At 42.1% G+C, this 26,194-nt stretch overlaps 2 protein-coding genes across 2 annotated transcripts in view; one reads left to right on the forward strand and one right to left on the reverse strand.

The window, feature by feature from the left end:
• The window catches only part of capn5b (calpain 5b), a 56,125-nt gene that overhangs the window by 11,744 nt on the left and 18,187 nt on the right, over positions 1-26,194 (forward strand). Inside the window, exons 2-4 of the mRNA XM_086161049.1 lie at positions 4,988-5,161; positions 16,651-16,782; positions 25,956-26,164. Coding sequence (XP_086017175.1) covers positions 4,997-5,161; positions 16,651-16,782; positions 25,956-26,164 — 506 coding nt within the window. The 5' untranslated portion in view covers positions 4,988-4,996. The remainder of the gene's footprint in view (positions 1-4,987; positions 5,162-16,650; positions 16,783-25,955; positions 26,165-26,194) is intronic.
• Positions 21,608-22,087, reverse strand: LOC147226363 (olfactory marker protein-like). Its single transcript, XM_086161050.1, has one exon. The coding sequence runs from the start codon at positions 22,085-22,087 to the stop codon at positions 21,608-21,610; it is 480 nt and encodes a 159-aa protein (XP_086017176.1).

A 26,194-nucleotide genomic window follows, 5' to 3' on the forward strand; every position in this document is an offset into this window, starting at 1 on the left:
TAGTTTCCACTACTCTTTCCCATAACTTCATTGTATGGCTCATCAACTTTATTCCTCTATAGTTGCGGCAATTCTGCACGTCCCCTTTGTTCTTAAAAATAGGCACCATCACACTTTGTCTCCATTCTTCAGGCATTGTCTCACTCTCTGAGATCTGGTTGAGTAATCGAGTCAGAAAACTTATCGCCGCCTCTCCTAGACACTTCCACACCCCCACGGGTATATCATCAGGACCAACTGCTTTTCCACTCTTCATCCTCTTCAATGCCTTCCTCACTTCACTTTTACTAATTTGTGCTACTTTGTGGTCTACAATAGTCACCTCTTTTACCCCTGCCTCTCTTTCATTTTTCCAATTTATCAGCTCTTCAAAGTACTCTTTCCGTCTTTCCATCACTCTTCCAGCATCTGTCAATACATTTCCCTCTCTATCCTTCATCACCTGGACCCGTTGTACATCCTTTCTATCATTATCTCTCTGTTTTACCAACCTGTATAGACCATTCTCACCCTCCTTACTATCCAACCGAGCATAGAAGTCATCATACGCCCTGTGTTTTGCCTTTGCTACCTCTATCTTTACCTTACGTTGTATCTCCCTGTACTCCTGTCTGTTCTCTTCAGTCCTTTCAGTGTCTCACTTGCTCTTTGCTAACCGCTTTCTCTGTATATACTCCTGCACTTCTTCATTCCACCACCAAGTCTCCTTATCTACTTTCCCTCCAGATGACACACCAAGTACTCTTCTACCTAACTCCCTGATAACACCAGCTGTTGTTGTCCAATCATCTGGAAGCTCACCCTGACCACCTAGACCCTTTTTCAACTCCTCCCTGAAAACCATACAACACTCCCCCCCCTTCAGCTTCCCCCACTTTGTCCTCTGCTCTGCCTTTGTCCTCTTGATCTTCCTTGTCACCAGGATCATCCTGCAAACCACCAACCTATGCTGTCTGGCTACACTCACCAACAAATACTTTGCAGTCACTGATCTCTTTCATGTTACCTCGTCTATACAAGATGTACTTTACCTGCGTGCTCCTACCTCCGCTCTTATAAGTAACCACATGTTCCCGTTTTTTCTGGAAAAAGGTGTCACTACAGCCATTTCCATCCTTTTTGCAAAATCTACCACCATCTGTCCCTCTGCTTTCCTATCCTGTATACCAAATCTGCCCATCACTTCTTGATCCCCTCTATTGCTTTCACCAACATGTCCATTGAAGTCTGCACCAATCACCACTCTCTCATTTCAGGGAATATTCAGCATCACTTCATCTAACTCATTCCAGAACTTCTCCTTCTTTTCAAATTCACATCCCGCCTGTGGGGCATAGCCACTAACAACATTGAGCATCACATCTTCAGTTTCCAGTTTCAGACTAATAAGACTATCTCTCATTCTTTCAACATTCCTAACAAAGTCCTCCTTTAAGATTCCATTTCTCTTCTTGTCAGTACCATAATAGTACAACTTAAAGCGTGCTCCTAAGCTTCTAGCCTTACTTCCTTTCCACCTGGTCTCCTGGACACACAGTATATCCACCTTCCTTCTCTGCATCATGTCGACAAACTCTCTACCTTTTCCTGTCATAGTCCCAATATTCAAAGTCCCTTCTCTCAGTCCCAGGCTCTTTCTTTTCCTCCTCTCTCTCTGCTTCCAAGCACACCATCCTCCTCTTCTTCTTGTTCTTGTTCTTGTTCTTTGACCCGCAGTAGCCCAATTTCCAATGGTACCCTGTAGGTCATCAGTACCAATGGCGGCCGTTGTTAACCCGGTCCTCGACCAATCTGGTATGATATGGTCATGGTTGACTCGCATGTTTGGTTTTGGCAAAAGTTTTACGCCGGATCCCCTTCCTGAAGCAACCCTCTGCATTTATCCGGGCTTGGGACCGGCTCAGGGAGACACTGCTCCGTGCCCCCCCAAGGCAGGCTTGGGGAGACACGGACCAGTGCCACCCTCAGGCTGCATTTGTCTGTACCGTGACCATATTAAATTAAAAAGAGCTGATAAATTTAAAGGCGATACAGCCTCAAACTACTTTCCTGACAAATCGCCAGGTGACTTGATTTTATGTAGCGCCTGGTGGCGCTCGGCCGGGGGTTGTTGCCTGAGAAATACATTAGATCAAGGTCACTACATTTAACCTGTTCTCTAAATAGAACTCTGGTGCGATCATCAGAAGTCGCCCAGGGTATGGGCGACTTCTGAGATGGGTATGCGGGGCATCATAGAAAAAAATCAGCATGTTCTCACAAAGTTTGAATTTTTTTAGATGTTTTTAGATGACTATGGAATCGTCACGCAATTTCCGAAAACTTACTCGATTTTGGTCTAAAACGAGGACACAGCTCGAGCTGCTTGCATTTTCTTCTTTCAAACATGGCTTCGGGGAAACTGCGAAAGCTTCGTTTCATCTTTGAAGACTCCAACCCCCCTTCATCGCATTCTCTCGTTCTTCTTCGTCAAGCAGCAGGAGGCGGCTTTTATCGTTTGACAGTAACAAAACAACAGAACAGATAAAGGGAACCACAAGATGGAGTGTTTTAGTTGCTGACATTGATATTTTCCTTTTGGACCAGAAGAGATTCAGTTTGGTCCGGATAGAAATCTCACTTCAGTGGCACAATGGAAGTCCCGAGCTTCAACTACAACAGAATACTAGATAATGGAGACACTTATTTTATTTTTTCTTATAAAGTCATCTTTCAGCTCTATTTGTTCCAGAGTATTAAAGGCATTAGGCAGAGCAGCTTCTTCACAGGTGAGCTGCCAACTGTCTACAGAGGCCAAATGACAGCGGGGTTTTCCTCATCGCTGTCACGAGCCAATACACCAGGCCATCTGTTAGATTTAGCCTCCACCTGAGGCCTCCGCACATCCCCTGAGTCTTCTTTTAACACTCATTTAAGAGTTAGCGCCAGTGAATTTGAAGATGCTTTCTTATGAGGGTTCAGTGGGATTAGCAAGAGTAGCAGGACAACGGACTTTTGAAAGGATGTAAGGAATACGAGCGATCTGTATGCATGTGTATGTGTTTGTATATACTAGACATAAAGCTCATGGCACTTTGTATTTATCTTTTATTCCGATAAAGTTATGCTATTTACAACATCATTTTTATTTTTCAGCTCCAGAAATCAGTACCCGGTTAGATGGATCTAGACACAGTCCTTGTGTGTAATATGGAGGTCACAGGTCATCATGGCCTGATATGGTCGCCTCTGTTACGGCCTTCAAACGACCTGTGTTGCTGTGTTTACACGGTTTACCTCCGTCATGGTGGTCAAACACCGTAATGCTTTGTGAATTAACACACTGTGGACACACTGCGTGTGTTTCCCTGCAAACAAAGTGCTGCAACGGTCCGATTGTTTTTGTTGTTGTAAAAGGGCCGTGCTGTATTAAAACAGCATAGACTCCATCTGTATATTCTTTTTCGGTATAGTTATTGGACCTCCTGATCCTCGGACTTCAAATTGAATGGAAAAAAAAAAAAACAAGAACCACCAAACCATTTGAGAAACAACATTTGTTGGTCTTGAGTTTTAAAAATACAGCAGTGAGTTATTCTGGATTAAGATACAATATGCCATTGACAAAAGTTATTCTTTTTACTGTAACCATGATGCATGGCTACAGCTACAGTTAGCGCTTCTATGTCTGGGCCTTACTAGATGAAATATACATCTTCATCTGCTACTTCCCAAAGTCCAATGAATTTTAATAGAAGAGATCAGTACAAATGTGCAGTTGTAGTTGTATGTCCGAATTCCTCTAATCGATCGGATTCCAGTCCAGAGTGTACTCAACCTCTTGCGCAGCTGGGATTGACCCACTCCGGTATAGATAGATGGATCGATATCCAGGAATACAACTTCTAGAAAATTTAATCAAGGGATTCAATGTAATGTAGTATATGTTATATCATGCTGTATTTTAGTAAACCTGTGTCGTGACCCATGCCTCGCTGTCCATTTGAGTTCTCTGGCTGAAGGAAAAACTTAGATTTGCAGTTGTGTACTTTCCATACCGTTTAAATCATCCGGCTACCTTAGCTAAGCAAATGCGTCTGACTATCTCAGCTATGTTTCAGTCTCAATCCGTCTGCCATCCCCGCTCATTCAGTCTGAGCCCTGAGCTATCACAGCCAGTTGTCTCATAAGGGGCAGGTTTAATATGAGGGCTGGCCAGTAGTTGTGAAGAAGAAAAATGACCCCCTGGGAGTGCCCGATGCTTTGTCGGATATTTTTGTAAACACAAGATGAAAGTCAAGAGGCGAATTGAACAACTCGCACAGCTTATACACTTAACATTATGAACAAGGCACTCAGAAAGAAATGTGTTTGTTTGACTTCCAGTGTCCAGTGTCTGTTTCTCTGATTGGTGGTAGGTCAGGACAACGCTGTCCACAGGGGCATTTGGTTGATGTCCGCTGAAAATACCAAACAAACCGAGACCAGACCTATTTTCCCTTGGTGGTTTGGTCTGCTGGTGCCAACTTGTCCCCTGTTTTCCTATTGTATTACATGATGCTATTTTGATCAACTTCCCCTTCAATTGTTTTATGTATACATAGCTTTGCCCCAATGCAGAACCTGCCAGTGCTCGACTGATCAATTGCTTCACGGCTCCTTCGATGCATATCCGTGATGATTTGTCCACAGAGGAAATCGGCCAATTGACAGATTCATCATTTTGACCCAATGAGTCCGTGCTGCACTTGAGGTAGCTGCGCACATTGACTTTCCATTTCATTCGAGAGCTCTCCCTATCCTGGTATCGGTCTGGCGGAATCAGTGTTGTCAGTACGTGTGAGTGGTTGATGTGAAGAGACAGAGGAGAAATTGTCCTTTGAAAATGTCAGCAGGTAGTACTTTTGGGAGAGAATTACAGTGTCGATAACATGCGACTAACAGTTATTGACAGAAGATCGGATCTGTGCTGGATTCTCCTGGTCTGACAGGCCTTCATGTCCTTCAGGGCTGCAGGATGTTCGCGTCGGTGAAGGCCTTCGAGGGACAGCATTACTCCACCCTGAAGAGGCAGTGTTTGCAGAGCGGCCTGCTCTTCGAGGACCTCCGCTTCCCTGCTACCGACGACTCCCTCTTTTACCTGGGCAATCGGATCGGACGCGTGGTATGGAAGAGGCCGCGGGTGAGTGAAAGACCTCGGGCGCAGAGCCTTCCGACGGTGATTGGGTTTTTGAAACAGTGCGGAGCTCAAACTATTGAGCTCTCAGCATAACTGAGGGACATCTGAGTGTCTCGGACAGAATTTTTACATTTTTTCATTTAATTATACACAAAAAAAAATGCCCTTGGTTTTTATTTCAGTGCTATTGCAACTCCCAAAACTTGCACAGTTTTATTCCCAACTCCTTGTTAATGGTCAGTCCATCCATCTGGTTGCCTTATACTAAATTAACAATATGACTAAAAATTATAATTTCAAATCAAACTGGAAGCACAAATCTCACAGTAAAGAGTCACAGTAAAGGTAGTTAACCGGGTTCCATTTCAGGGCCATATGCTATTTTTTCCCCACCCTCACGGTAAAAATGCAGCCATCAGTCTTAACAGTCAGACACCCACAGAATCAGGGAGCGTTTTTGTCGGCGCTCATGTAAACTCGGGAATAAATGGAGTTTTAGATTTGATAGCTCTGCCAGTCAAGAGGGGAAGCAGGGGAAATGTGCAGGGATCCACTTGAGGCCAGCAGCAGACCTCAAACACGGCTGCTATCCCAACCGTCCATTGCCAACCAAACGATCACGTGTCTCCTGAAGTCGACCCGGTGTGAAGCTGCCAGAACGCTGTGATTTTCTCTTTATTACTCGATTACAATATCACAAACCACTGAGCTGCTGTGCTTGGTTGCTGAGTGCAGAGGTAGGCCCATACCTTGCAGCCTCACAAGTTAGAGGTAGCCGCCTTTGCACCGTGGAAACTTTTTGTAGTTCCCAGAACTTTTTCAGGAATGAGGTAGTTTCTTGGTGTCTTCGGGCAGCGTAGGAGCCAGTGACCGTGGAATGGAGTTCTTAGCTCCCTGGTTTCTTGTGACAAAATGGGCAGAACCGATGAGAAATGGACCGACAAAAATGTCTGAGCTCATCTGGCCTCCCATTCCACGGAGAGGTTTCTTCGGAACATTAATATTTTGGCCAAAATACAGTAAGTACAAGGTTAGCTAACCGCGGGGGGGTTCATTCAGCAAAGCATTGCCGGTGTCGAATGTCAGGTTGGATATGGAAGGACTTCCTCCTCCATCGGTTCTGCTCTTCGTTTGAATGGGATGGATCTGGTCGCAAAACATCTTGTTGGTCAAAGTTCATACAGCTGCACAAATCCAGTCAATGTTATAAGAACTACAGCCCTTTTTTCTGCAGAATTGTTTTGATGGCAGAAAATAGTGCCGTGCTGCTGCTGAAAACCAGTGTGTAAAACCGAAAAAATGAAATGATGTATTCAGATCTTAAAACAATTGCTAATTCTTCGGTAATTTTCAGGTAATTTTGAGCAATTTCTCTTAGATTTCTGGGTAGTGTGTTTTTCTTTTTTTTTTTTTTTTTTTTTTTCAATTTTCTTATTTTAACGACTTTTCTTATTGATTCTGAAGCAAGTTTATGACATTTAAAAATCATCAGAGATGGGAGAAGTTTTATGGGCAAGAGGGTTTAGGGTGGTACTTAAGAAGTCTGGATTGAAGTTGTTTAAGATATATGGAATAATAAACCATAAATGTGCAGTTGCAGGCTTTTTTTTTTTTTTTTTTTTTAAAGATTTGCTGTAAATCTCCAGGTCTTCTCTGTCCGTCAGTGTCGATGTCAGTTTAACATCTCAATATTTCTTTTATGCCAGACACGATTGCCCCGTTTTTAAACATTTACTTTTGGGAGCTCACTGTGTCAAAGATCCCCCGTGGGAGATCGATGACCTATGACTAATCATTTAAATCATTTAAAATTCATAGAATAATGTCGAGCCATTGATCGGCCGCCTCCGCAAGTTGGTTTCGGCGGGTCTTCTGGGTTTGCCGAGCCTCCCTTATCCCGCTTGCACAGCAGGCTGTGGTTCTGGATGGAGTAACCTCCTTCTGCCTGCGTGCGGCTGCGGCATCAGCAAGCGCGCATCGCCATGGAAACTGGGTCACACAGATTATACGTTTGAGTCTCTGACGATGTCAGTCATGCAGACTGAGGAACTGGAAGGAGTGGAGGGGAGAAAAAGCAGGGAGGAGCGTACTGTTCATGTTCACCGTGATGTGTTTGTGTCTCCTTTCAGGAGATTAGGGAAACTAATTCGGACGTTTTGGTATTTTTTTGCATGTTCACAATAAAAATTGCATCTGCTGGCTCACTTGTACAATTTGAATTATATGGATATAAATAAGCCCAACCTGAACTGGCCATAATAACAAAAGGAGTCATTCAATTTCATCACTGCTACTTATCACACATCAGCTTGATACATGAAATCACACCGTCCTCTCAAGGGGCTTTGGGGAAAAAAACTGCTCTGAAAGCAGTGTTTCACCGAGTGGCGAGTGCATTATGATAAAACGCAATGTCGAGCCACTTCAGAAGCGGAGTGGCTTTGAGAGAATGGAGCATTCTGAGGCATCAAACTTTAATGAAGTTTCTGACAAAAGCTCATTTGAAATATCACTCCTCGCATTTCTGCAACCATGTTTAACATTGTTTAACGGACTCTGCGTGGCATGGTTGCATCGCCAAAGAAACATACAAGGGCATTGGCAGCAATTCTATCAATACTTGATTGACAGACGTGGACCAGGTGAATCATATTATTTTTTTTAATTTTTAAATTTTTTATTTATGATGATAATTGATGCACAGCAAGGGTTTGTCACGCTTCTGCTCATAAAACACAGAAACGGCTGACCTGCCCTGCTATTATTGTTACTAGTAAGGATTCTTCCCAAAGTAATGAATTTCTCACACGTGCATAATACACTGCTCAAAAAAATAAAGGGAACACTTAAAAAACATATCCTAGATCTAAATGAATGAAATATTCTTATGAAATACTTTGCTCTTTACAGAGTTGAATGTGCTGACAACAAAATCACGCAAAAATGATCAATGGAAATCAAATGTATTAACCCATGGAGGTCTGGATTAGGAATCACACTCAAAATTGTAAAAACACACTCCAGGCTGATCCAACTTTGATGTGATGTCCTTAAAACAAGTCAAAATGAATCTGTGTTGCTTCCTGAGTGGACACTATGATTTCACAGAAGTGTGATTGACTTGGAGTTACATTGTGTTGTTCAAGTGTTCCCTTTATTTTTTTGAGCAGTATATTATATTTCAATAATAAACGGCAACATTCTTTTTAAGTGTCATTTTCCATGTAATCCATCCATCCATTGTCTTATCCTACCCTGGGTTGTGGGGGATGCTTGAGCCTCTCCCAGCTGCCGTCGGGTCAGAGGCGGGGTTCACCATGGACCGGTCGCCAATAAATTGCAATTTAATTGCAAAAACCCAATTTTTTGTTTTCCATGTAATGCTCAATAGAAAAAAAAAATAGAATCACGATTTTGAATTTTAATTTTTCCCAATTTTACTTCAGTACTCAATTAGTTGGCACAGTGGAGTGGTTTGCGCTTCCACCTCACAGTAAGAACATCCCTGGTTCACTTCCGACAAGTTTACTCCATATTCGATCCAAGAACATGCAGGAAGATCATTGGAGACCCCAAACTGACCAGAGTGAATGATTGTATGTCTATATATGACATGTAAATAACTGAGTTTTATGACTATATGATGTGTGAATGAGAGAATGAATAGTGATATGCTTCTATGTGTGGGAAATGGCGACCGGGTCAGGCTGAACCCCAACTCTCGCCCTATAGTGTAGGAAAATGGTATTGAGAATGAATGAATGAGCATCATTATGTTTTTCCAGGCCGGCAATCAGCGTCAGGAGGCAATGGAATCACCAGGACCTCCATTTACGTTCTGTTTGTTCTGTCCGGTTGAATTTGTACTAGCGAGGGGGGGGGGGGGGGGGGCAGTCACATCAGGGGAGACATGATGGTCTGAGAGGCGGACGGTTTTATTGCAGCCTGCCCTGCCGCCGGGATTTCATTGCAGCCATAAATATGGCCTTGATGCATCAGAATAAGGATATCAGTGACGGCGACGGACTCTGCGGGGGTGAACCTTGACCCCCCCCAGCGCTGTCAACACGACCCCCTCCCGTCCTTGCACTCGCACCGTCGTTGGCTTGACTGTAAATGACTCGTCCCCTCTCTGCAAATCAACCCCTTTCCGCCCATTTTTGCATCAGCTCGTCCGAAAACACCTTCAGCCCCGCAATCGCCGTGCATCTGCACACAGCAGGGATCGTTGCGCTGATACGTAAAGTATTGGTTGTGTTCCCCATGTCGGAACACAACCAGGGGCCTTCTTACTGTAAGGTGGAGGGCTCAACACTGTCTTGATGTTTGAAAACAAATTTTTTAATTGCAATATACATATCGATACCTGCTGTTAAAATATATGGAAAAATTAAATTCCGTATGATCGTGGTCATTTTTACAAATTCCCAACAGTTTTTGGATATTTTAAACAGAAATAATTTTAAATCTCATCAATTTAGTTTTTTTTTTTTTACACAGCATTTCTTCTACTTTTGGATTTTTTTTAATTCAAATTTTAAATATACATATTGATATCAGCTTGTTAAATACAATAAATATAATAAATATTGTATACACTTTTACAAGTTTTGGGATATTTTGAATTGAAATCATTTTTAATTTTCATTTGATTTTTCACAGAATTTCTTTATTTTTAGGGGGATCCTGTTGTAAAATGCATTGAATAATTTCTCATTGATTCAAGACGGATCCCCGGCTAATTTTTAAGATAATGCCGCTTGTGAACTGAGGATTTCTTGGGTAATTTCTTCAGTCACATTTGTGATGTTTGGTAATACATCACTGATATTTTATGCAATAATTGCTTATTTTCAGGTTGTGCTTGTCTGAATTTTCTACTTAATATCCTGTTGTTTTAGGTATTTCGAGACATCGACTCTTTCCCATCTGAAAATGCGCTAAATTAGGAAAGCGGTGGCACTGTAGATATTCAATCGCAATATGATATAACAATATCCACTCTAAATACTAAAATGATCCAGGAATACTGAGTTTGTGTTGAATTCTTGCCCAGGCAAACTGGTTTAAGTTGAACCGGGGACACGGCAGCTGTACCCCTCGGCTCCCCGGTGGCTTTATGCTAATGGTTTCTGAGAAGGCAAAAGGCTCTCAGCATGTCTATTAGTTCTCAAGGATGCACAGACTGCAGTTTGACAAGGGGTGGGGGGGACAACCACCCAAAAAAAAACCAGAAAACCGTTCACCCTTTCTGCCCGAGAACCTGTTGTGTTTTTGCCAATCCTTGCGCGGCCTTGCGTTAGTATGCGACGGCTGATGGTCGCCCTCACCGGGCTGACTGATGGAGCTGCTTTGAGGCCTCTCAGTAGCCGGACAAATGATTAGGCCACGCTCAAGTCAAAATATTCACATCGCTCCGCTGTCTGCAGAACCGGACGGAGATCGATACTCTATTACTCTTCTACCTGATCCAATCGGGGAGGGAGCCAGATGCTATGCTCCGCCGATCAATGCTGCCAAGGCAAACGTGATTGGAGATCTTAACTCCGCCAACGGTCTGACGGACACTCCTGCAAAGCTACATGTCTTTATGGGGCGGTACTGCTGACTGCCGCAGACACACCTTTTAGACAGGAAGTGCCCCGGCGGGGTTTGGGGGTTGGGTGGGGTGCGGGCGGGTTGGAACGCTGCTGGGACGAGAGAACCGAGGCCTCAGCAGCAATCGGCTTTGCGGAGTCAGCAAATTACCGACCTTGTATTGCTGTGTGTGTTTGTGTGCTTGAGGTCACACCATAGTCTGCCGGGACTCAGCCCACACACACCCACACACGTATTATGAAGGTATATATAAAAAATATAAAATTCAACCCCAAATCAAAACATTTGTATATTAGAGTTATCACGTCTCTCCAATAAGTATATCTAAACCTAAGGGTTTGGCTTGCATGAAAATAATTAAAGGTTGGCAAAGTAGTCAATTTGTGATTATGGTCTTTCAAATGGTTTTTTTTTCTCTTCCTTTTCAAATCCGTGGGTAAAAGTCAACCCCCCTCTATGTAATCCGATTTCATTTTTATGACATTATGGTGAAAGGATTTCCGAGCACAATATTGTATTGTCTTTTATAATCACCAAAAATACATTTCTTATGTCTTGATGAAACTAATTCTTAATTTTTTTCTAATATAAAACTTTTTTTTTTCTAGTTTAATTGTAATTATAATGATTTTTTTCTCATTAATATAATTCTGGTTCAGCGTTCTAATGCAGTCAAATAATCACTTTTGCAGAATCAATGTAGCAACTAATTATTTCAATTATAAATTGTGTATAAAATTACATTTGAAGGATTCCTGAGCACAATATGATACCTTTTATAATGACCAAAAAATAAAGTTTTTGCATTTTTAGAAAACAAATTCTTGTTTTTTTTTTCTAACATCAAATGTTTTTAAGCCCCCATTTCATTGCATTGATTTAAATGATTTTTTGCCTCATTAATATGACACTGGTTCCGCTAAAACAGTCAGAGTATATTTTTTCAGAATCAATGGAACAACTGATTATTTCAAGTATAACTTGTGTATAAAATTACATTTAAATAATCAGAAGAAAAAGAGCAGAATACTATATTACATATTTTAATGTCCAAAAAATAAATTTCTCACCAAAACAAATTCGCAATTTTTTTTTCCAACATCAAATGATTTTTTTTCGTCATTTCATTGTGATTTAAATACCTTTTTGCCTTATTAATAGGTAATTTGAGTATGAGATTACATTTAAAAGGTTTCTGAGTGTAATATTGAATTATTGTATAATGACCAAAAAAATGCATATCTCGCATCTTTATATAACTAAGTCTTGTTTATTTTAAGTATTACTCGAGAGTGCTTTAAATGGCTGACTACATTCGAGATCTTTTTCAAGTTTGGAAAAAATGCCTCTAAACCTCTATGCTACCCTGAGGGCTCGTATCCAACCCGCGTCTCTCCATATTTCTCCCCTCTTTTTACTTTCCTGTCCCCTGTGGCGAGCTGCGAGTGGGCTTAAGATAAAGAGCCGTGAGGTTCTCCTCTGCCACGGGCCGTCCGGTGAGTAATGTCCAAGGGGGCCCCATCGACCCGCCGGCCCCGTGAAGCGGAGACAGACTGATCATACCCTGACCACCGGTCGCTCAGCTGAACCCGTTAGCCCGCTATTAGAAACCCGATCATCTCTGGCGACGTGATGGATTGAGCCGACGGTTTTCACTTCATTCGACAGTAACTGTGGAATCAAATGGCCTTGACGTGTTATTAACCTCGGGTGATGGATTATTTTTCTATGAACGAATGACTTTTACTGTCATTAAGGATCACTTTTTTTTCCGCCCACGATGAAGTGAATATCTCGGAGGCTTCTCCGTCCAATCTCGACTTGATGTATTATTATTCAGTTTTGTGGTAAATTGCAGCAGCGGGTCACCGAGTGATAGCAAGATAGGTTCCTCGATCCTGTCAACAATGGAGGACATTACGCTACAATAATACCTTGATTTACGGGTGTAATTCACTCCGTGACCGAGCTCGTAACACAATTAGCTCCTGTATCAAATTAAAGTTCCCCATTTAAATGAACTGAAACTCTATTAATCCATTCCAACTCCCTTTTTTTGTTGGGTGTTTTTAAAGGAGGCCTATATACTGTATAAATAAAAAATAATATATAAAAACTAATGCATAATGAATCGAATGGATACTTTATTGATCCCCGAGGGGAAATTCGTGTGTGTGTGTGTGTTACAGCAGTAGTGGAGCAGCTGCAACAGGCTGCTGTCTTCCAGCGCCATCTTAAGAAAACAAAAAAGGAGAACAAGGGGGAAGAACAGGGGAAAAAAGCCACTCCCAAACTAGGCTTGTGTAGGGAGGCACAATGTGGGATTAGGAAATGTACCTCTGCATAAAAGCACCATAACAAGACATTACAACAGCTGCACATGTGTGAAGGGGGAGAGGGTGTTTGGGAGGGAAGGTGTCGCAGCACAGACGCTTGGGGGTGCGTATACAACCACATGGCGTATCGCCTAAATCACCGAATACTAGACCGATTTGTAAAGAAATTAATTAGTTTTATTAAATGTTTGTATTTTTTTTTTTTTTGAACATTTATTAGAACAGGTTCTTTGACAGAGTTACAAACATTCTTATAAAACCTCATGACAAGATACACATTATGCAATATTCCTTTAAAGGTATAATTATTTCTACCATTCATTTAGCAATTCACTTATTTCCTCAATAGCAAGCAAAAGAAAAAAAAAACAACTAAAATACAACAGAGTGTAAAAACAAAAAAAACCAACAAAAAAACATCTAGCTAAGTCAAATAGAGATAATATCCTCAACTCTCCAAATATTTTTTGATGGGTGCCCATTTCTCAAGATATAGGTCTAAATGTTAAATGTTTGTATATTGAAGGCGGAGGAGGTTGTGGAAGTTTTTCATTCGGTACTCTATCGTTTAATTTTACTTACCTGCAACACACTTAATGCTACAATTTATTGTTAATTTTAACTTGCACACTATGCGTTCACACTAAACTTAGCTACAGAGTGAATGCTGCAACTCTCTTTAAAAGTATCAAACTGTCCCCGACTGGCTTTGAATGACTCTTGTGATTCCTCATCCGTTGACGTTCACGCCGTGCGCTGCACCAAATCCCCGTGAATGTGTTGTGCCTTCTCACAGATGATGGTCTTAGTCACGGTATCTCACCAACAACAACTTCTCCATCTCTGTGCACAAGTCGACTACACGCAAACCCTGGTCATTTTTTGCCATCATTTCACTGGGCTATCTAGTGGCCACTTCATATATATATATATACTGCTCAAAAAAATAAAGGGAACACTTGAACAACACAATGTAACTCCAAGTCAATCACACTTCTGTGAAATCATAGTGTCCACTCAGGAAGCAACACAGATTCATTTTGACTTGTTTTAAGGACATTACATCAAAGTTGGATCAGCCTGGAGTTTGTTTTTACACTTTAATTTTGAGTGTGATTCCTAATCCAGACCTCCATGGGTTGATACAATTGATTTCCATTGATCATTTTTGTGTGATTTTGTTGTCAGCACATTCAACTGTGTAAAGAGCAAAGTATTTCATAAGAATATTTCATTCATTTAGATCTAGGATGTGTTTTTCAAGTGTTCCCTTTATTTTTTTGAGCAGTGTATATATATATATATATATATATATATATATATATATATATATATATATATATATATATGGTGGGATAGCCAGTGAATATTTTGTTCGATGTGTTGGACTTTGAAAATGGACAGGCGCTTCAATTCCAAATTGTGCTGGGTTGATTCTCTAGATCGTAGCATCTCCAAAACCGCCGCGCTGACCTGGTCTTCAGCAGATATCTCCTTCCAAAGCTAGTTGAGGGGAAATTGGTGATTTGAGGAACACTCGGGAGAAGGTTGGCCCGTTGGCATTTAGGAATGTGCTGGACCAACAAGTCCGTGTAGCCTCCATCCTGCTACGTCCTGGGCTTAAGGGATCAGCTGCTCATGTCATGGTGCCAGATGTTACAAAAAAGCATCAGAGTTCTGATGGAGTCCACGCCTCAATGGTCCGTAACAGTTTTGGCAAAAGCCAGGTGGACAATTACCTACAGTTGTGTTCAAAATAAAAGCAGTGTGTTTAAAAGTGAATATCTGTTCAGAGGCGCAAGGCGTGTGGACTCCATGCAACGCAGATGCAAAGTAGTTTTTGAATACAGTGGTTACAAAACAGAATATTAGTTAAGCATTTCGGAGGAATGCTAAATCCTAAAGATTTTTCAGTTGAAGCAGTTCATTTTTGAGTTTTGCAAAGAAAATTGCAGACACTGTTTTTTTTTTTGAGCAGCCCAAAATCATCATTTTCATTTTTTTCTCGATATTTAAATTTAGAGGTTAACATGCAGTGACTCCAGTGTACAGAAAGAAATTTACTTTAAGGATTTTTAGCTAACAACACATTGTAAATACAGGACATTCATAAAGGTATGTACATATACATATTTTTTTTTAAATTAATTAATTTATTTATATATATATATATATTTTTTTTTATTTTTTTTAAAGATGTTTCTTGATTTCCAGAAATATTTTATTACACTACAGAATATTATGATTGTCACAGTCTAATCGGCCAGCTAAAGTAATGAGAACATTTATACCCATTCATATGAGGCGCTGTCGCTCTCACTGTATTTACTAAGCGGATGTCACAACCGACTACTTGTTTCACGCCGGTTGTGGTAATAATCTTCACAATCTGCTCCATCTCATTGTCTCTTTTGGGTGCAAAAACACTTGAGGCCAAACCAAATTGATAAGCACTATGGAAAAGAAACACAAATGCAGAGTAACTTATTTTGGTGTTTATCGTCTCTCTGCTTCAGTTTATTATGGACAGTTTGTCTCTGTAAATGGCGAGGATGGGCTTCCTGCCTGTAATGATCATCCCACACATTGTCACAGGAACTATGGGAGGTCTGTGTGTGTGTGTGTGTGTGTGTGTGTGTGTGTGTGTGTGTAAATATACACAAGCGACAGAGAAATGAAGCCCAATGAGCACCATGTTGTTGCTGTAAGGAAGGTCTGTCTGTCCACGTTGCGGCAGAAAATGGACCTCGCTGCAGCGACCGCAGGAAATACGATTTCACAAACGCCTCAGACTCCGGGGGCTTTGTGATACATGTGTCAACATCGGGAGGCTCTTTCTCTCTGCTTCATGAATTTGCCTCAATAACCCATTTATTACCACTAGTCTTCTGCTACTCGATTCCTTTTCGTGATGATAAAGACTTTTTTGTTGCCGCTGACTTTCGTTAAATCACATTTATGGTTCTTGTTTGATATTTTGTGCAGCAGTCTGCTTATTTCTATTTCTGATTCACACTGAAGACTATATGTATAGATAGATGGATGGAAATGTGTGTGGATTGATCGGGCTTCAAATTTTTATGGATACAGATGTGGTTTTCATTTTGAAGCCGATCACATGATTGAATCCTTTGTGATTTTCATTTTCATTCACACATTTATTCATTATTTATACTGCTTTTGGCTGTGAATGGCCGAAAGGCGGGGTTCACCCTGGACTGGTTGTAGTCAAACTAGGGGCCTCATACTGTGAGGCAGAAATGCTAGCCATTGCACCACTGTGCTGCAATTTATCATATTATTTTTTAATTTTTTAATTTTTCATTTTCTTTTCTTTTATGGGCAAATTTGCATTCAATTTTTCCCAGAAAGTAAATAAGTCGTAACGAACTTCCAGATTGCAAAGTGCTTGTGGGACTAACGCTACCACCCGGAGATAAAGCCTAGCGTGAAATGACATTGTTTACCTTTTAAAATAGAGTTGGACATAAGATTAACACCACCTGGGTTTTCCTTAATCTTGAGCTTCGAAGTTCACTGGCTTTTTCGTGCGTGCAGGAGCTGTGCGATGACCCGCATCTGTTTGTGGACGGCATCAGTGCGCACGACCTCCACCAGGGTCAGCTGGGCAACTGCTGGTTCGTGGCGGCATGTTCCAGTCTGGCCTCCAGAGAGTCTCTGTGGCAAAAGGTATGTCTGCATTTGTGCAGTCGTATGTGCGTTTGTTGTCTGGATTTTTTGTTTTATTTCATCTTGTTCCCATCCATTATGAAAGTTAAAAGGAGCTGCGGTTACACCTCATTTGACTGCCCCCATCTCATTTTCCAGTAAGATGCATGTTCTGTCGCATTGGAAGATACAAACAGTCAATCCTACATAGAAAACCTGTGTTACACTGAAGATGGTCCTTTTTTTTGAGCGTTTACCCCAGTGAACAGCAAAATTTGGAAAAAAAAAATTGGTACTTATGTTTAGATTTTACTCGGGGTGCAACTTAATCTAGATAAATCTAATTAATCAGAAACTTTGTAATTATTCATTCATTCATTAGCTAAACTGCTTATCCTGCAGTCAGGGGTGCTGGGGGCTATCACAGCTGTCATCGGGCGAGAGGCGGGGTTCACTCTGGATCCGTCACAGGGCCAGATATAGACCTGCAACCATTCAGCCTCTCATTCACATGTCTTGGTAATTTATGGTTGACTTAATGAATCATTTTGAACTGAGGCCCTACATGTGGACGTCGACTAATGACACTCTTCCCGGTCATATTAGATAGCGATGCTGCTATATTCCAAGGCAAAGCTAGCATTACTGACCTGTGTGCAAGCTCCAACATAGTGGTGCTAACAGATGCTGGAGCTGCTTTGGTGATTTGCAAACTCCTCCCTGCACAAAGTGCAAACAAAAACATTTTTAATACACTTCTATCTGGAATTTTCTTATATTTGACTTTCACTTTCAACAGTTTTATCTGGACGCCTGGAACCTGAACACTGAGTAACGTTCTGCAGTGCAAATTAAAGTGAGAATGAATGTGTTTTAATCATTTATTTTTTGGTAATTAATTGGCCAAATTTGACTCGTTAAAGTCCCAGCCCTGGATTTGATCTAATATGTACACAACTGCTTAGATGTATCAGTTTAAGGAGCCGTGTTTCTAAGCTTTGAACAGACTTGTATTCTCAGACTTTTAGCCAGGCTATTCTCAGCTAATGTTTTTGAGGACGATGACGATGCTTTTCGAGAACACATAAGCACCCGATGGCATCTTAAATTAGAGGGAAGTCATTTTTTCCCCCATTTCTTTAAAATTAAACCCCCGTAATTCCAATTCAGTCGACGTGTGTTCGGTTGAAACACTGCTCCCTGCTTTTGTGGCGCCATTTATGATTTGACTGCAAAAGAAAAAAAAAAACCTTTAGTAAAGAGGCAGAATCACCCATATCAATAAAACCTCTAATTCAACCACTTAGACTCTAAGTGATGGCTTCTCTGCTGATACAACACACTAATATCCCAATTAATGGCCGCTGTAAAGGACAATTGCTGTTGACGTCACCCCGTGGCCATTTCACAGCGTAACACAGCTGGTGAAGAGCAGAACAGTGAGAGGAATTGCTTCCCGGCCGACGCTGGGATTCAAAGACGACTGCGACCAATCGGTTATAAAGAGCGATGTTTTGAAAGCTACCAAGGTCTTCAGCTCCCTCTGATGTCGGTAAAGAGCGACGTGCCGGCTTTAAAAGGATTTCAAACAAGGTGCCTCAGTCCATTTTCACGAGTCCTTTCAAAGTGGGAGTGTGTATGCCCGCACTGATATCTCCCTGTTGATTATATGATCAGCAAATAACTACAACTGATTCTAAGGTGAGACCATTCTTCGACATCCTTATGTGTATGTACAAATACAAAATCTGTATTTTGTCTCCTTTCCCCATTTGACAGTCTTAACAGAAGAAGACTCATCCAGATTTTTCAACTCAGCTCGGTTGATTTATACAACATGTGTGTCGGCATGTTCATATAGGCGTATATCATCAATCATAAGGCCCTACTGTAAATGGAAATCAAATTGCATCATGCCGCTCTTTGTGCTATTGGCATCGTGTTCTCCAATAATTTGTGTCTTATCCACTCCAATCAGCTCATAATCAATTCCATCCCCCAAGGCGGGTGCGTTGATGGCAGGGTGGAAATCAGATCTCCGGCTCCTTCAGACACTGCTAAAGCGTCCTTGAGCAACACGCTCCGCTCCTAATAACTCCCGGTGCTGCCCCTATTACTGTATGAATGTGTGTGGAGGGCCGGAAGAGATGGCGTAGCGAAAGAGCTGTGGCGGGATGAGAGGCCGAGGCGGGGGGAGTCAGTAAGCTCGTCTCCTCGGGGGCTGCTCGGAGACGGTCTGCTTTTCCGGGCTGTTGTGTCGACAACTGGTCTCGTAGTTAACCTAATTTCAGACGGTGTAAAAATCAAACATGAATAATTTCATTGATGTATTCATCCGTGCTATTTTTGGTAGTCGTTGTAGTCTAATTGTCAATATTTTATACCCCTTGATTTGTTGCCTACTTGACAGAAAAACTTTGGGGTTCATAGAAAAGCACACTGAAGGCAGATCAGATTTTGCACTTGCGGAGTTCTGGAGAATGAGAACATCGCAGGTTCCCAAGCTTGGGTTCATTCGGAGGGATGTATCAGAAAAGCCATCCAATTTTTGCCCAACTAAATATGACTTCGATACTGGATCAGTCAATACCCGGGTTAGCAATGACCGCCATTGGTGCTGATAACCAGCAGGGCGCCGGCGGAAATTGGGCTACTGTGGTTCGAAGAAAAAGCGGAGGGAGGCACGTTTGTAAGCGGAGAGAGAGGAGAACTCTCAGTCCGAGAGGCTAGGATTTTAAATTTGGGATTAAATAAAGAAAGTTGGTGTGAGACAAGAGGATGCAGAGACTTGGGTTCAACAGAGGCAGATGATACGCTGTGGCGATCCCTGAGGGGAACAGCCTGAGGGAAAAGAAGATCAAGCTGCAAAGATGCTGTAGCGTAAGATGTTACAGTTGATTCTCTCTTGCTTTACATCTTGCGATGTGACCGTGTGATGCGCGTACATCCCGAGCTCTAAGGCGAAGGGAAATCCTTTGTGGCTGGAGAACATGACGGGAAAGGTCAGCGAGTGTCTGAAACTAGGTAGTAGCCCTGACGTACTGCTACAATCTGCGGCACAGAACCTTCTGCTGCACTGCAAGGTTCAAGTATCACGATTTGAAGGAAAAGGTCAAAAAAAAAAAATGCCGGAAATCAATCTGTCCATTACAACTAGATCTGTTCCGAAGTGGCTGAGCGTTTTAATTTTATATATATCTTTTTTTCTTTCTTTTAAAATGGCAAATGTGCTGTAAGGCACAGCTTGCTCAAAGTTTATTGTGTAATAAATGCTCTGATTTTGCAGCCCTGCAAATGATCACTGTAAATCAATGGGCTGGGAAGAAACCCAAAGGCTGGGGGGAAATAATATAAGCAACATTAGTCTTTGCTCTCACACAGGTGCTGGAAAGATCCATCCCCATCCATCCCCTGTTTGTTGTTGGAAAAAAGCAACCATCCTTTTTAATTTTTTTTTGCACAAAAGCCACACAATGAGGAATTTGGACCATACTTCTGAAATCTTATCTCTCAGATGATGAGTCTGTTTCTGAAAGCACTTTCGTTGCTGTTATCGTCATCCGTTGGGTGTCCTTCTGGAGAACAGCTTCACTTTCTGTGCAATAGAAACAGATCCAGTGTTAAAGGTGAATTCATCCCCCGCCCAAACACTGCTGCTGTTTCACCGCAAATATATTTTGGCTCCTAGTACTTTGTTTACAGCGTGTACTGCATATCACCCACCAACAACACCCTTGTGCTTATTTTTTTCTTACATGGTGGGGGCTGTGACTTCTTCTGCCAATCCTACACCCTTAATATTATTCAACATTTTGGCTTGCTTAAGTATTAGCATGCAGCCAGTGTGGGCATTGTTCTCAAAAAAAGGTAAAGAATCTCTTTCAAACAGGTTGGAACGGGCTAGAAGTAGCAAAGATGTCGTGATTCTCTTTTGGCATGACTAAGATGGATTGGATCAGGAATGGGTCCATCAGAGGGACACCACATGTTTGTTTGTTTGTTTGTTTGTTTAGAAGTTTATTAGGATAGTGTACAATTACATTAAGCACAGAGGCAGTGATGTTTGTACCAGATTGTAGCTCATAGCTAATTTCAAGAGAAACTTGAATTGCTGTGGCAACCCCTGAGGGAGTAGCCCGAAGAAAAAGGAGATATCATTTTATATTGTAATATCAGAAAGGATCTGATTTATTTTTTATTTTTTTTGCTAAAACTTGATGAAAAGGGACTTTCGGCATCCTTTAAGTGTCAAGGAGTCGGTGGATTCCCACAAAGCCTCTGTTAATTTTCCATCTCTGATGCACATCTTCACGCTTGCAGTAGTAGTTACCGTTTCCATCCCCCGAAGGCGGGAAACAGTGTGCCCGCAGGGGGGAGGAGGCTGCCTTCTCTTGCTTTGTTTGTCACCGTCACCATGCAAGATGCAGACAGACGAGACGGCAGGAGCCCGTAAGGTGCCCGCCGGGGGAATACCAACTCATAGTCAGATAAGTATACCATGTCATCACAAGGAACTGGTGGCAACCGAACCTGACGGGGTTGGAAATAAGAAACGATGGCAAGAGGAAAGAGCATCTCCCTTCAAAAGTCTGATACTAGATATCCTAAGTAGGACACAAGTTTAGAAAGTACAGACATTTTGGATTATTTTATTAATACACCACATGAAGGCATATACAGATTCACAAGCTCAATAAAAAATGGTAAATGAAATATTTGGTTTAGAGAGTGGTAGTAAAAGTATCATGGTATTAGAAAGCAATTATCCACAGAAAGCATACAAGTCTATTCTACAAGGTTCCCATTTAAAACCGCATAACGTCCAAAGGTTTCTGTTTAGTTTGTGTCAACTGTCCACTATGAAGGTGATGGAGCTGTCCACACTCTCTGGGCTGCAGCCTTCTCCGAAAGCAAACAGGAAATACATCACCTTCCTGACTTTGGCAAGCTCAGCGATCCGTTCGCCAAACTCATGAGCGTCAGCCTCGTAGCATTGCACGGCGTTGTCAGGCGTCCCCTGCGCCCTCCAGAATGTCCCGACAGGCTCCAGAAGCTGACGGGTCATCAGGTTGGTCAGGTCCGGGGTCCAGAGCTGCGAGGTGGCCGTGATGGTGAGGCGTCCCATCTGAGCGAGTCGCACTGTCCAGTGGGAGAACTGGAGCGACTGTTTGGAAAAGTCCAGGCGGTAAACAGCCTCATTTGGCTGCAGGAGGCGCTCTCCATCCTGTCTCTTTTGGCCGCGCTGCTGCAGAGACTGGACCCGTAGACGCATCACCTCCGTCAGGAGGGTGTCTGGCCGGAAGGACAGCTCCAATTTAGTCGACATGAGTGGTCGATGCCAACTCCAAGGCTGGATAAGATCAAACGTAGCGTCACTTGAACTCTTCACCCTCTCTGCCTTGTGGGCGAGCGTGTGTTTGTGTGGCTTCCGCTGGGTGGGTCTTTCTCCGAAGACTCTTAGCAACAAGCGCAAATGACATTTGCAAGGTTGGCCCCCAGGGAACACTGCTTAGTGCTGTTTATGTCTCGTTCCTGTTCGGCGACTGGCTCTAATACGAGACATGAAATCTAACCAAAAGAAAATTCCAGAGGCGGCAAGAGAAAAGATAGAGTAGCAGTGAAAAGATAAACACCCCGGCTGCTTTTCAAAGAGCAACTTTGCCCCTTTTATGTCAGCGTCGAACTCTTATCGGGAACAAGGGAGGTGCAGGAGCTGGGGTAGCCTCATTATTTCGCTACAGTGTAAGTATCAACATACAGCAGGGGGAAGCCTCTGCGTGCGCTTTTTTGGCACATCATCAGGTCGCTAACCTATGAAATTTCACTTGCTGCACCGTCACACCGCCAAGATGAAAGCTGATACAGAAGAAGCTCTTAACACTGAGAGGAAGCGGTGCAGTGGTGGACTGTTACAGAGATTGCCTCCCAGAGGACAACAAAATGACTCTGAGGGTTCCACTTCTTTCATCTCCAGAGTCTGATTTTGTCCTTCGCCTCCTGCCATGAGGGGGCCGCTCAGTGGTACTTGCATCACCACATCTGCAAAGACGGCAGCTGAAACACTTGTTTAACTTCTACATAAGGCGGAACGGTCTATGTGGTGGAAGCTAACACAGGTTAGGCGTCTCGGCCGGCCTCCAAATAATTAGTGCATCGTTTGATTGTGATTTTTGGGGGGGGCGTTTTCTTTAAATTCTCCATGATAAATTACATCCGGCACCAGCCTGATTTCTAATCTCGTCCTTGACCGTGAACAAGGCAGTTGTTCCAGTATTTGATAGTTTTCCTTGCACACAAATCATTAGTAAAGTAACACTGTGCAATTTCAATCGTTGGGAAATGGAGAGAATGAAATGGACCTCGATTTATGGTCTTGGTTCTGAAATCAAAACAAAAGAAAGGAAAGCCTCCTCAATGGAACGCGGTCATGGAGTTCATAAACCCTTGTCAGTTCAGAGGAAATGATGGCAGCAGAGTGAAAACAAAATAATTGGTCATACTTAAAACAGGAGGCTTGAAGCTCATTCATTACATTTGGTTCCTGCCATTACAGTGCCCAGAGGTCTAATAACATGGAGTACACAATTATTTACAATGCTGTTTATGAAGCGCTGATTATACTGGCTTGCTACTTCATTAGTTAAACTGCTCCGCACAATGCAACACAATGACTCCGCCTTTCATGATTCATTAACAAGCATTCCCAGCTTTTGTTGACAAGGTGCAACAAGCAAGCTACGACCAAGATGACTAAAACCATCAGCCGGCTCAAGAAAGGGTGACGTTACCATGTTGGTGTCGCTTGTAGTGTCCTGATTTCCAGTCGTTCAGATGTGTTTCAGATTATCTTCTCAACCTCTTGAAGCAAAGGTGAGATGAGACGAGTAAGGACAGAAAAGATGAAGATTGGGTTCTAAACGTATTTGAAATCCCAAATCTGGCAATGAGGTCATTCTGGATCGTCCACTGTTCCCAATCTATGGTCATGCGAGGTACTCATTTTCAAAGTCTAGTATGAGGCTTTTCTGTGACCTGAACAATACTGTGATCCAAAAAATGGCACATCACTCTCTTGGCCCAAGGCATAACCATAAACAACTCCATGGAGCCAACACACTCTGAGTGTGCCCGCTGAAAGATGTATTTCATTTAAGCCAGCAGGCAGGGGCAGGGAGCAAAGTGTGCCAAATCTTGGCAAGGCAAACTGCTTTCTGGAACATATATTTTTACGTCTTTGGCTGAAAAGGAGTCCTAGCTGGTGGAGAAAGTGAAACGGTACACTTACAAATTTGCTGGAGTCTCCTCCATCTGAACACTGGGCCTTGAATCATGCTCCTGGAAAGGAGTTCAGCACCCTTATTCTTTCTGGGACTACCCAGGGTGAAAAGTATTGGGATGGTGTGGACATATTTCACAAGGCCCTCGCCAAGTGCCTAGGGGTTGGGGGTATTCCCTGGTGAATTAGAGAGTCTTTGCAATTATTTGCGGAGGTGAGGAGACCTCTAGCAGTTTTCGTTTACACCCCAAACAGTCTGTCAGGCTTGTCACAGGTTGGTGTCCTGGCAGGGCAAGACACCAGGCCTCTATTGTAAGGCGACTTAAATAACCAAGTTTGGAAATGTAGTTTAGATTATTGGGTGGAACCATGGAGCTTATCTTAAACCATGTGACTCAATGTATGGGGGAAGTTTAAGGGGGGAGCCTGGGTAAAGATGGCACATTTATACCCCTTGAGGAATTTCTCTTGCTTTGGGTCAGAGGTTAGAAGTTGAGAACACAGATGAACCATGTTCAGGGCCTAAGCTCCTGGGTTGGCCGGGGAATCTCCATAAACTGGTGAGGAGTACCGAAGGGTTAGAGGGGCAGTAGCTTCATCTGTGCGCAGCCCGGACCTCCATAGGGATCTTGGAGCAGCACCAATGCTTCCTCCTGTTATGGAGTCAGCTGAGGTGGTTTGGGCATCTGGTAAGGATGTCTCACACTACAGGTGGTCCGGAACCCGGGAGAGAGGAAATACCGTCGCAGTTTCAAAATACAGGACTGTCTTAGAAAATTAGAATATTGTGATAAAGTTCTTTATCTTCTGTAATGCAATTACAAAAATGAAAATGTCATACATTCTGGATTCATTACAAATCAACTGAAATATTGCAAGCCTTTTATTATTTTGATATTGCTGATTATGGCTTACATCTTAAGAAAACTCAAAAATCCTATATCAAAATATTAGAATATCATGAAAAAGTAATTTTTGTTTTTTTTAACTGCATTACAGAAGATCAAGAACTTTATCACAATATTCTAATTTTCAGAGACAGACCTGTATTATCTTCAAATAGCCTTTAGAGAAGTAAATTAGTTTGTCAAAAAAAAGGGGGAACATTTAGATGTTTTTTTTCTTGTAGTAGCACACAAATTTCCATGTAATTCCTTTATTCTTTTCATTTTATATCGTGCTGTTTTTTTAATTTATTGTTTATGTTCTTAATGACCCCTAGTCTTTATCTGACTTATGTAATATATTTGATATTTTTGAAGTGAATTTTATTCTTTTATTTTAGGGGCTGATTGATTGATCTCATGTTGATATTTCAAAGTTACCACTTGTTGCATGTTTCACGATGCAACGCTTCACGTCAAGGCATTAACTTTTAACTTTATCTTACTTTATCTAACTTTATCATACTATTGTGCTCTCCTTACCTCACTTGTTACTAAGATACTTATAGTTTTATCACTTGTTTACTAAGACACTTTATAGTTTCACTGAGACACTTTATAGTTTTCAGTTTATTTTATTTCTAATTCTGCCTTTTCTTTTTATTATTTATTACTGTTATATTTTCTGTAACTCTGGCACAACAATTTCCTTCGGGATTAATAAAGTTGTTCTTATCTTATCTTATCTTAAAAATAATCCGAAAATAATTTTCTCATTTAAGCAATATATTTCTAACCAGCATTATGTGTGGTTTTGGTTTTAATTTTGCGTGGTCAGGTTTATATGTAAATGTATCTTGACCGAATAATTCCTTTGGTCCCCAACATGGAGGCTGTGTTTTCAGCGTCCACACAAACAATTATCACGCCTCATCTTATCATCTAAGGAGTTGTTTGCTTGTGAATTGTCCCTCTACTCCTTAAAAGACCAACCAACATAAGAGTCGACATATATTATGCTACCCCCCTCTCAGGTGATTCCCGATTGGAAGGAACAGGAATGGGACACGGAGAAGCCCGAGTCATACGCTGGGATTTTCCACTTCCGCTTCTGGCGCTTCGGCGAGTGGGTGGACGTGGTGATCGATGACCGGCTGCCCACAGTGGACAACCAGCTGGTCTACTGCCACTCCAACGACAGCAACGAATTCTGGAGTGCCCTGGTGGAGAAGGCCTACGCCAAGTCAGTGCCAGCCTCGGATAGACAGACCCA

This window comes from Fistularia commersonii, chromosome 15 (assembly GCF_037954325.1).
Source record: "Fistularia commersonii isolate RoL2024-O1a breed Wild chromosome 15, RoL_Fcom_v1.0, whole genome shotgun sequence".
Taxonomy (NCBI): Eukaryota; Metazoa; Chordata; class Actinopteri; order Syngnathiformes; family Fistulariidae; genus Fistularia; species Fistularia commersonii.